The sequence below is a fragment of the Heterodontus francisci genome, chromosome 9 (genome assembly GCF_036365525.1).
Source record: "Heterodontus francisci isolate sHetFra1 chromosome 9, sHetFra1.hap1, whole genome shotgun sequence".
NCBI classification, from domain to species: Eukaryota; Metazoa; Chordata; class Chondrichthyes; order Heterodontiformes; family Heterodontidae; genus Heterodontus; species Heterodontus francisci.
The window spans coordinates 35,936,423-35,949,273 of NC_090379.1; the positions used below are offsets into that span (position 1 = coordinate 35,936,423).

The 12,851-nt window shown below is 41.3% G+C and overlaps 1 protein-coding gene across 2 annotated transcripts in view; it reads right to left on the bottom strand.

Annotated features, from left to right (window-relative positions):
• The window catches only part of hif1aa (hypoxia inducible factor 1 subunit alpha a), an 84,840-nt gene that overhangs the window by 34,452 nt on the left and 37,537 nt on the right, over positions 1-12,851 (bottom strand). For both annotated transcript variants that reach the window (XM_068038780.1, XM_068038781.1), the window contains exons 2-4: positions 9,909-10,099; positions 2,400-2,545; positions 1,991-2,075 (exon numbers count right to left, since the gene is read on the bottom strand). In XM_068038780.1, the coding sequence (XP_067894881.1) occupies positions 1,991-2,075; positions 2,400-2,545; positions 9,909-10,099 (422 nt within the window). The remainder of the gene's footprint in view (positions 1-1,990; positions 2,076-2,399; positions 2,546-9,908; positions 10,100-12,851) is intronic.

Here is a 12,851-nt window from a genome sequence, read left to right on the forward strand (position 1 = left end):
TTATCTCTCTCTCTATCCCGCCTGAAAACTCTATATCCAGGGATGCTGAGTTGCCATTCTTGTCCCTCTTTAAGCCACGTTTCCATTATAGCAATGATATCGTGTTGCCAGGTGTCTATCAGTGCCCTCAGCTCATCGGCTTTATTTTCTATACTCCTTGCATTTAAATAATTGCCAAATTCCTGTGCTGCACACTATTTAACTTTTGCTTCTTCTGTCTTTCAGAGTAATTTGCCAATTTTCTGCCCCCCTTTCCCTGCCCTGAAACTGTCATATCTGAAACTGCTCTCAGGTTCCCAACCCTGTGCCAAACTAGTTTAAACCATTCCCAACAGCACTAGCAAACCTTCCTGCAAGGATATTTGTCCCAGTCCTGTTAAGGTGTAGACCACCAGGCTTGTACAGGTCCCACCTTCCCCAGAAATCTGAAGCCCTCCCTCCTGCACCATCTCTCCAGCCACACAGTCATCTGGTGTATTCTCCTATTTCTATACTCACTAGCACGTGGCCTTGGGAGTAATCCGGAAACCTTGGAGGTCCTGCTTGCTAATCTCTTTCCTAACTCCTTAAGTACAGCCTGCAGGACCTCATCTGTCTTTCTTCCTAAATCGTTGGCACCAATGTGGACCACAAACTCTGGTTGTGCACCCTTGCCCTCCAGAATGCTCTGTAGCTGCTCAGTGATATCCATGACCCTTGCACCAGGGAGGCAACAAACGATCCTGGAATCACATCTGTGACCACAGAAACGCCCATCTGTTCCTCTAACTATAGAAACTACATGGGGTTTACCTGTTAAAATTAGCTGTGTGTTGATCCTTCAATTTTTTCTGCCCCCCCCCCCCCCCCCCCACTGCCCCCCAGTTATGAGGAAAGAAGTTAAAACCCATTTGTTTAATGATGTATACAAAGAAAGAATACAAAGGGCAGCTTTTATAAATTAGGTGCAGAGCCACTTTGCTCACAGCTTTAAATTGAACACAGCAAAAGTGCTCCACAAAAGTGAATACAGGTATTACAAAACTGAAGAAATTTCAACTCTTAGCATTTAGTCATCTTCTCTTTGCACAGAAAAGTGTCACAATCATATAAGACCAATTCAGAGTAGGCAAACAGATACCTAGGTGAGTCCCATGCACTTGTTGACATTCTCAGACATGTAGATCATGTCTCCATCCTGCGTTAACACCATGACAAATCCTTCACAGCTTTAAATTGAACACTGCAATCAAATTCCAATAAAGCGTATGAGGTTGAGCACAAAACAACTCCCAACTCATGGATGCAGACAGAAGCATCAAAAAAACCTGTCCATAAATCCAGGCAAAATTGGCAAAAGTCAAAGATGATTTGCATAATAGAGGAGAGCATTCAGTGATGCAGCACACCTTGCCCTTCTGAATCTCAGCTCCAGTGATAGGACACACGTCTGTGCTATTCCTGGTCGGAAAGCAGTTTGGACACCGGGCTGGTGCTTAGGCTGGAGATCCGCTAGGGCTGTTGGAGCATCTGCACCTCTTGGGGGTCCACCCAGCTTTCTCGACCACATTCCTGGACCATTGCAGCCTTCTCTTTGCCAGATTTTTCATGCTTCCACCTCCCCTCACCCCTGCAAAGAACCCTCTGCTATTCTTTACACAGATGAGTATTGTGCATTAAAGCACTCCATTCTGCAAGACAAAAAAAACCCTGCATCTTCTGTCAGTTGATCAGAAAGCAACATTACTGTGTGCGCAGCCAAGACTATGCTAACTTTCCACTGGCAGGAGAAGGATGGTACAAAATAGCAGCAAAAGCCTTTAAAAAAGAAAAATAATATAGAAGTTGAGTGCATTCACTCACTTACAGTGCAAAATGCTAAAAGTGTAGTACAGCGACAGATTGTGGCATGGACTGCTGGAGGCCAAGGCAGGGACTAGTTGCAATTAACGAGGAAGTCATCAGCTATGTGTTTTCAGGTCTAGTGTTAATGTCAAAAATGTTGTCTTACCCTGTCTGTGTGAGAGCATTTCCCGCATCTCTTCATGATCACAAGGATGGGTGAAATCAAAAACACTGTGCCCAATCAGCTCAAACTGTTTATATAAAGAAAAAAAAACACCGATCATCATACTCAAGAATTGTGCCAAGTATATAAACTGTAATTATTAAAAATAGAATTTCTGGATTTGTGCACAGCTAGAAAAACAATCGGACAAGACAAGCTCTTCCTTTAAGGTTCTCAAAACTCAATTTTTCCATAGGACTGGATGTTCAAAGTGCGAACAGGTACTCCACAAAAGTGAATACAGGTATTACAAAACTGAAGAAATTTCAACTCTTAGCATTTAGTCATCCTCTCTTTGCACAGAAAAGTGTCACAATCATATAAGACCAATTCAGAGTAGGCAAACAGATACCTGGGTGAGTCCCATGCACTTGTTGACATTCTCAGACATGTAGATCATGTCTCCATCCTGCGTTAACACCATGACAAATCCTTCCAGGGCCTTCAAGTAAAAGCTATTGAGTTGTTCTTCCAGATCAGCTTCTATTGCAGCATCCCCTGTGCAAGATATGTACAAGTCAAATAAATTCCTTTTTAATCAAGCACCACTTATTTGATTTCAAGTTTAAAAACAAAATTGACTGCAATTTGAGAGAAAAAGGCTTTCACTCATAACAACTTATATCTCATGCCTGAAAGCACTATACACATGCAAACGTGCACAATTACTTTTAAATGGCGAGACTTATTTAGGCAACCATGGCAATCATTCTGCACATAGTAAAATCTCAGCATTGAAATTAATCTGTTTTAGGTGACATCAGCCAAACTAAGGGAACCTTTTTTTGAATGGTGCTATGGAATATTTAATGTCCTTTTGAACAGAAATCTAAACTATAGGAAAGTTGCAGCACTTGAACCCACAATCGCCTGAACAAAAGGTGCATAAGAACATAAGAAATATGAGCAGGAGTAGACCATATGGCCCATCGAGCCTGCTTCATCATTCAACACAATCATGGCTGATCTTGGGCTGCAACTCCATTTTCTTGCCCACTCCCCATATCCCTTGATTCCCTGAGACACCAAAAATCTGTCTATCCCAGCCTTAAATATATTCAACGATGGAGCATCCTCTACCCTTTGGGTAGAGAATTCCAAAGATTCACAATCCTGAGTGAAGAGATTGCTCTTCATGTCAGTCTAAATGATCACCCCCTTATTCTGAGACTGTGCCCCCAGTGTTTTAAATGCCCCAGCCATGGGAAACAACCTCAGTGTCTGCCTTTCAAGCCCCTTAGAATGAGATCACCTCTCATTCTTCTAAACTCCAGAAAATATAGGACCAATTTACTCAGCCCCTCATCATATGACAACATTCTCATCCCAGGGACCAATCTAGTAAACTTTCACTGTCCCACCTCCCATGTAAGTATATCCTTCCTTAAATATGGAGACCAAAACTGCACACAGTATTCCAGGTGTGGTCTCACCAAAACCCTGTACAATTGTAGCAAGACTTCCTTATTCCTGTGGTCCAATCAAAGTCCACATGCCTCTTGCCTTGCTAATTGCTTGCTGTACCTGCATGCTAACTTTGTGCTCCCACCCAAGTCTCTCTGAACACCAACATTTACGAGTTTCACGCCTTTTAAAACATTTCTGCTGTTTTGTTCTTACGACCAAAGTGAATAATCTCACGCTTCCCCACATTATACTCCATCTGCCACCTTGCTGCCCACTCACTTAACCTGCCTGTGTATCTTTGCAGCATCTTTGTCCTCCTCAGATTGCATTTCCACCTAGCTGTGTATCAGCAAACTTAGATACATTACTCTGTCTCTCCATCTAAGTCATTAATATAGACTGTAAATAGCTGAGGCCCCAGCACTGATCCTTGTAGCACTCCACTATTAACAGCCCGCCAATTTGAAAATGCCCCATGTGTCTCTTTGCTTCCTGTCTGTTAACCCCAACTCTATGAGCCCTTATCTTGCCTATTAAACATTTATGTGGCATCTTATCAAATGCCTTTTGGAAATCCAGATATACTACATCTACTGATTCCACTTTATCTACCCTAACTAGTTACATCCTCAAAAAACCCTAAAATTTGTCAAACATGATTTCCCTTTCATTAAAGCATGTTGACTTTACCTGATTTTCTAAGTGCATCGTTAAGGCTTCCTTAATAATAGATTCCAGCACTTTCCCGATGACTGATATCAGGCTATCTGGCCTACAGTTCCCTGTTTCTCTCTCCCTCCTTCCTTGAATAGCAGTGTTACATTGACTAACTTCCAGTCTGCTGGAAACATTCCAGAATCCAGGGTCTTTTGGAAAACTGTAACCAGCACATCCACTATCTCTGCAGCCATCAGGTCCTGGGGATTTGAGAGATTTAGTTCTTTAAGTTTCTCCACTACCTTTTATCTGACATTAATTACCCAATTTCCTCACTCTTTTTAGCCCCTAGGTTACCCTCTATTTCTGGTATGCAACTTGTGTCTTCTATTGTGAAGACAGACACAAAATATTTTTTCAATGTCTCTGCTCTTTCCTCATACTAATATCTCCTGTCTCTACTTCTAAGGAGCCAATATTTACATATAGCTATTCTCTTCCTTTTAATCTACTTGTAAAAGCTCATACCAATTTTAATATTCCTAGTTTGTTTACTCAGTTATGAAGGTGCCTCGATATTTTTGTTGTATTTTTTTGAGGACTTATTTAAATTGTGAAGATGAATTCATCGGAGAACTGAAGTTATTCAATAGATGTTGGATTTTGTTTTATTTTAATACAAGTCGCTGCCAGAAGGACCCTTGAGGTCTTGTTTGAAAACAATCTTTACTGGAAAACGCCAGGCTTAGGCTCAATAAACAACAGAAACTTCGGTGGCCTGGGGAAGATGTTTACAGAGAAGTGATATGCCAAGATTTATGAGGGTCAGGAGGTTCTGACTTGCTGTTTGGTTTCGCTTCTGAGATATTGTTTTAGTTCAGTTGGGGTGTGGACAGTGTTTGAAAAGCAGTTGAAGATACGCCTGCTAAGGGAAAAAACACCCAGCTCATCTTTCCTGCACCTCTCTAAGAGGCCGAGAGGTCCAGTATGTCAGCTCCTCTTTTCTCCTGTCTTTGAAAAAACCTTATGTATTCAGTGTGATAACCGAAACCCTTGAAGTCACATTTCTCCTGAGAAGCTGGGAAGAAATCTGCCAGATTAATTCTTGACGCCGCCCGAAAAGAACTGCTCTAGAAAAGATCCCAGTGACCTGTCGACGTGTACTCGGATGCCAGACCAAAAGGGACAACTGACATCTTTCCACATCTTTTTTTCTATTCAAGAATTAGCAAGTATTTGGCCAAAATATTTTTGTAACAGAGCTCTGCAGAGAATTTCTTTATTTTATTGTGTGTGTGTGTGTGTGTGTGTGTGTGTGTGTGTGTGTGTGTGTGTGATTGTGATTAAAAAAGGAACTTTCATATTTCAATCTGTTATTGCTTTGCTTCATTACTGTTGTTTATTAAAGAAACCTGGTTGTGTATTTTATTCTGGGATAAAGAGTAGAGCAGGTTGTCCAGCCTTTTCGGGCGGAGGGCCACATTGTGATTTTTGGTCGGCCCAGGGGGCCGGTGAGCAAATTTTGAAAGATAAGGGCATTAAAAATTTCTTGCTGATAAAAACAACAAATGTACATTTTTGTGAAGAAGCTTTAAATGAGAAGACGAATTGATTGACTTACTTTCTGTCACTATACTGAAAACTGATGTAGTGATATACCAATTACACTCCTATGAAATGCTCTAGTATGTCTTGAGCAGTTAGCGTGTGGACCATGCTACAACATGGAGTAGTGCAGGTTAATAGCAAATGATGCATTTGAAGGGAAGCTAGATAAACACAAGGGAGAAAGAAATAAAAGTATATGTTGATGGGGTTAGATGAAGTAGGGGTGCAGAATAGGCTTGTGTGGAACTTCAAGGTCAGCATGGACCAATTGGGCTGAATGGCCTGTTTCTATGCTGCATGTAATCCTATGGTTTACCACATTAAAGTGGCTATATAAATGCAAGTAGTTCTTGTATAATTAGGTTTAAAAACAGTGGCCTAGGTTTTGCTCTGAGTGGTGAAGTTACAGTTTTTGTCGCTCACCTTGTGTACAGTTATCCAGACGCTTTTTCCAGGTTTGTCAGCGGAGATTTTTAGTAATTAAGCATCTGCTCTCTACACAGCCCGAGGTAAAATACGGGAAACATAACTTACATTTAAATCAATGCACAGGAAGCAAAATAAAGATTGGAACATGCGGATGATATTAAGGGAGAGACATAGGTAAACAGAAAAGCTAAAAAAAATTTAATCTGCATTTGAATTTTCTTTTGAGGTAATAAAAATCCACACTTATAAAGTTAACTTTTCATGGCCAGAGGTTGTTCCACAGTATCTTTTAATGCCATTAAAAACTCATTCCCAACTGCACAGGCACTAACTTTATCAGTCTTCAGTGCAAGGCTAAAAGGTTCATGCTATTAGTGATTCCCTTGCAGATTCCATCAGCAAAGAATGAAACAGCGCAACCTGTGGAGGAGCAGGGTATCACTGATAGCAACTTTTGGATTTCTGCATTTAATTGCGCATGTGCGGATGCCAGAAGTTGCTGTCGGTTTTACCCTGCAACAGCAACAAAGGCTGACAGCCTCGCAGTTATTAGTACAGCACAATATGGGCCATGATTTAGGGGGCATGAGGTAATTGCGGGACAATGAAAAGGTAATAAGTAGGGATTGAGAACAGAAACCCAGGCTTATTGGGCCAAACAGTGTTTTCCCATTCTTCAATAGTTGACAAAGAACAAGTATATTCTTTCCTTCTATTGATTTTATATAGCTGCATGAAATTTTTAAAAAATGTTCCACTGTTTTGCAGATTAAAAATAACTGCCATTTCACACAGGCTTTTTGAATAGTCATTGAACTGTCATTTTGCTGTGCTACATCAGAATAGTATTGTGGCTTTATTAATATTTTGATATTCATGCCTTATGTGGCCCACAAGTTAGGATCATCTTACCTGGTTAATAAATACATTTATACCACACAATCACTCCCATTGAAAGTCATAGTCAATATTCATTGGTTCCAGCTGTGCTGAATCTGCTATTTATATTTCAGCATGTTATTGCTATTTATATTTCAGGCAGATCTGGCAATGGATAACTGTGCATGTACAAGATTGGCACACATGTAACTTCCCCGAGGTCACAAACATGATCAACTGATCTGCTACATTCCTACTGACTTCTATCTGCATCTCTTAGAAAAATACACAACAGTTCTTTCAGCATATATGCTGTATCACAATATCTAAATCCAGTCAGCAGTGTAGTATTCCTTATTTGTGCTATTTCAAGGAACAAATATGGTTTGCAAAATAAGCACTTAGATAAAATATCTAAGTACAGTTAGACCTCAAATAATGCATTTCAAAATTCAGATCCACTCGATACCATGCTGTAGTTGCAATTCAATAGAGGATAACTTAAGAAAATATGAAGTAACAGTACAACTGAGGTTCAAAGCACAAGGAGAAAAAAGCAAGAAGTGCACGGCAACGCCTTATTGATCAAAGGTTCCCCAAACCATAGGACCCACCATGGGCTCTGCAAATCACACAGCACCCTTGTTCACCTGTTGTGCAGCAATCCGCATCTGCAACATCTTTGCGTCCGCCATTAACTCTTGTCCATGCTACTGCATCCGTGGAGACGCTTGAGTAATACTGGGAATGGCAATGATGTTATTCCATACATTGGCAGTTCTGAAAGGCCAATGATGTAATTGGAGGAGACACGATTGGTATGTGCTGGCACACTTCATTCACACAGTAAAAGCAACACATGTCAGTGAAGAAGATTTCGAGATTGAACTTTTCACAGTGTTGTGTCACCCGTGCAGACCTATTTGTGTCATAGTGGCTTTTGGAAACGCTTGCGGGTGCTCCTTCACGATGTCACGTCTGCGTTAGATTGTTCCCACTAGTCAGGGAATCTAGAACATGGGGGGACACAGTTTCAGGATAAGGGGTCAATCATTCAGGACTGCGATAAGGAAAAATTACTTCACTTGAAGGGTTGTGAATCTTTGGAATTCTTTACCCCAGATGGTTGTGGATGCTCCATCATTGAATACATTTAAGGCTGGACAGACAGATTTTTGGTCTCGCAGGGAATCAAGGGATATGGGGAGCGGGCAGGAAAGTGGAATTGAAGCCCAAAATCAGTCATGATCGTATTGAAGGCCGAAGCAGGCTCCATGGGCCATATGGTCTACTGCTGTTCCTATTTCTTGTGTTCTGACTGGAGGAAGGTTGCTGATCAGATTGCCCTCTGGCTGTGGATCACTTTGGCAGACGTACACCGTGCGCACAAGGCTTGGAGGGCCCCAGCTGGCTCGGGGAATGATCATTCATCCTCTTGCAGCATTGGACCCTTTGACGCCGGATGGTCCTACAGCTACTTACCTCCTCTGCCACCTCCAGCCAGGCTGCCTTGGTCAGGTGGGAGGGCCTCTCCTTACCATCGCTGGTGAAAATGACCTCCTGCCTAGCCCGCATAGCCTGGAAGAGAGTGAGCAGGGAGGCAACACTGAACTGTGGGCCACCCTGGAGTGCCCCCCTTCCATCTTCAGTTTTTGGTCTGGTCCTTTATATGCAAAGGTTAATCCACAATGCAACTGCTCCAACTTCTGGCTGCAAGGTTTATTTTGCACATATTTTAAAACTAATGCACGGCTAGTGAGGAAATCTGTGCTGTTGTGCTGGTTTTTCATCTCTGACAGATATATATGTACAAGTACACTTTGCTTCTGTAACAGTTTATCATAATTATTGATGTCATATTTCAGGTTTGCACTGCAGCTAGAAGAGAAACATAATTTCCTGGTTCTTTAAGAGATAGTTTCAATTCCAGTTAGCTACAAAATGAATACAGATTCCAAATGCATATTAGTCTGTGGCTTTTCACATTCAGGAAATAAAAAGCCTATAGTATTAATAGATTTAATAGAAATTATTAAATGATGCTTTTATTTCTGAGAGTGTATTTGCCTTTTATGATACAATTCAGTCTCGCTTTCTGGTATGTGCAAAAGTAAGATTTCTCACCCAGTGCAGCAAGCCTACAAGAAGAAATGTTACACTCGAGTGGAAGAAGAGGATCTCAACTGTACAGGACACTGGAACAAAGCAGAGTAAGTATGTAGCAGATAGTGCTGGAGAAACTCAGCAGGTCTGGCAGCATCTGTGGAGAGAGATGCAGAGTTAACTTTCAGGTCTGTGACCTTCTCGCTCCACAGATGCTGCCAGACCAGCTGAGTATTTCCAGCATTTCCTGCTTTTCTGCCAGATTGCCAGCATCCACAACATTCTGTGCGGAGGTAAGTATTTGGCAGCTCTCAGGAAGCAGGTGCTGGGGTGCTTTAAATAGGGCCACAGCACCTGCTCCTCAGCTGAGCCAATGACGATCACGGTGCCAGATGTTCTGCCGTCATCCCCCCCCACCGCCACGTCATTTTGGGGGGGGGGGGGGCGCGTCACGTCGCCGTGATGCTAATGACCCACCACGCTGAATATAGCGGGGGCTTGGCGACGGGGCAGGCAGAACACCATCTTCAAAGCACACTGCCACGCTCATAAAATTCAGCCCATTGAATACAAGATAAATATGTAGTATAATGCAGGAAAAGCTACATAATATCTGAAAACTAATAGAGCCAGAGTTGTATTTATATATCATCTTTCATGTCCTCAGGACATCCCAAAGTACTTCACAACCAACAGATTAGACTGATAGTCACTTAGGTAGAAAACATTTACCTGCATTAATTATAATAAACAACAGCTTAAATTACAAATTACTCACCAGCACTGAGCAGTTTCCTCATGCGTAGGTAGCTGATAGTCAGTCTCATGATAGAGGCTTTGTCCAGATGTGAAGTGACACTGTGAGGAAGGGGCAATTCATGAGCCAGCTCATAGAAAACCTCTGACTCTTTGCTCCTTCGGCATCTGGCAGCATCACGAGACTTCTCCTTTCTTCTCTCTGAGCTACCACTGTTGGGATTAAAAGTAGAACAATGAGAAGCCCTGTCAGGTAACAGTGTGTGACAAATAGCTTAACATCTATCTTAAATTCAATTCTGCAACAGGGAATGTATGGCAAGTACTGCACAAAAAACAATCTTCAATCCTGCCAAGGTAGCAGCAGGAAATATGCAAAAAAAACTCAGTTTAAGCAGAGAGAAAAATACATGGTCATTAGACTGAACACAACAAACTTCACTGAAGAAACAAAGTACAAAATGTAATTTGTCTGCTTTTTACAGGCATGATGGACCAAATAACCTATTTCTGCACTATCATTCTGTTGCAAATAACTGCGTACAGTCTTAAATTCAATCACAAAAACAATTATATTCTTGCAATGCATTACACTAGGACACACACAATCATAGAATGGTTACGGCGCAGGAAGCCATTTCACCCATCGAGCCTCTGCCGGCTCTCTGCGAAAGGAATTTAGCTGGTCCCACTCCCCCACTCTTTACCTGTAGCCCTGCAAATTTTATCCCTTCAGGTGCTTATCCAAATCCCTTTTGAAAGCTACAACCGAATCTGCCTTCACTGTCTTCTCACAGGAAATGCATTCCAGATCATCACCACTTGCTGCGTAAAAAAAGTGTTTCCTCATGTCGCCTTTGGTTTATTTGCTAATCACCTTATATCTGACCTCTGGTGCTCGAACATTCGCCAATAGGAACAGTTTCTCTCTCCTACTTTCTGGACATCTCATGATTTTGAACACCTACCAAATCAGCTCTCAATCTTCTCTTCTCCAACAACAACAACCCAGACTTCGTCATTCTATCCACGTAACTGAAGTCCCTCATCCTGTTGGGTTACACATCCCTAGAACCTACTCGTAAATCTTCATCTTCTCTAAAGCTTCACATCCTTTCTAAAGTGCAGTACCCAGAATTGGACACAATACTCCAGTTGAGTGCGAACCAGTGTCTTATAAAGGTTCATCATTACTTCCTTGCTTTTGTACTCCATAAGGCCCAGGGTCCCAGAAGCCTTTTTAACCACTTTCTCAACCTGTCCTACCACCTTCAATAAGATGTGCATATATACCCATATCTGACTATCCAACCTGTAGATTAATGAAGGAAATAAAACAATTGCCAAATCATGACTTGAAAATTTCTAGTTAATATAGGCTCAGTTAATTAGACCAACTTTTAGGACAGCTAGCAAGTTCAGGGCCTTGAGCCAACTGGCTCTTTTCAGCTGAAATTACAATAATACTAAGTACTGAGCCAAACATGAATTATTGCTTGACACTAAATATTTCAAACAATTTTAGATGACTCTGACTTGCCATTGAGAGCCATCATGCAATCCTTGAAATAACCATGCTCCCAGCAGGATCAAATTTCAGAGTTAACTGTCCTCAAAGGCTACATAATTCCACCAGCTGCATGCTGTCTTCGAAACAAATCTCGAACTTGCTGTACTGCATACTGTCTGACTTGACTTCACATGGGCAAGTATCTAGTTAAAAACAGTTTGAATTGCCAGACATTGTCAAATGGCTATAAAAAAAATTAATATCCGCTCAGCACATCATTAGTTGGAAACTGAAAACATGGATCATGGCCATACTTTGTGACCATTTTTTTCCTGAAATAAACAGCTCTTTCACCCTAAGCAGATGACACCGGAATCTCACATTTTTTGAGATGGTTTTATTCACTGCATAAGAGAAAAAATTGTTAATAGTGGCAAAGGTATATAGTTGCTTCCAGAACAGCCAATCAACATTTTTATTCTCACCATTGGTGGCTCAACTCACAGCCAGCCCCTCCAAGCCATTATCAGTTTGCCAATGTGCATCTCCCCCTTATCCTTAAGATGCCAATTACTACTGGCGTATGAAGTCAATGTAGCCATTCTTTACATGTTAGCCAAGAGTGTGTGCTGGGTCTTGAAAGGCAGCATAACTTCATCATGTTCCATGAGACATACATACACACACTTCCCATAGGTATTGGAAAGAGAGCTGGAGTGAGAACCCTAGCTGATTTCTCCCATCCCAAGTTGAAGGCAGAGGCCAATCAAGGAATTCACCACAGACCAAACTTGTGGCCTTCCAGTCTACACATTACTCAAGTCAAAGTTGTTTAATTGAATGATGTGTTAATTAAAATATTTGAATGCTTGCTGTGGTGTTTTATTTATTTAATTCAAAAAATAAAAAATGCAATTTTTTCCCCAACCATAAATGACTGAATTAATATGTATAGCTTAGTGCTATACTGTGCCAAAGACATAATCTTAATTAAGATCTGAAGTTCAATTTCCAGTGCCCTAAATAAATGGAAAAAGGCAGGTTGGGGGAGGGGAGGGAAGAGACAGCAAGGCAGAATCCCCAAAAGGTGACATTATTCTGCAACATTTTACCTCCTTAATACCCAGCCTCACCACTAGATGATGCTATAACAAAACCAAACAACCATGTTTCCTGACACCAATGAAGATTCTGAGAATTGGCTAGATACAGAACATTCTGGTTTCTGTCATGTTTAAGTGTCAATGCTAAATTCAAATAGTGTGAAAAAAATGGCCACTGATGTGTTCGGTTTTTGAACGTCACTATTTTGTAAATACAACTAAATGCTAACTATGGAAGTAACATTTGCAGGCCGAACACGAATAATGCACTGACATTCACATTGTGCAACAGACTGCCCAATTTGAACAGCTTGGATTCTTTCTGTAGTATCTGAGTCACATTTCAATTGGA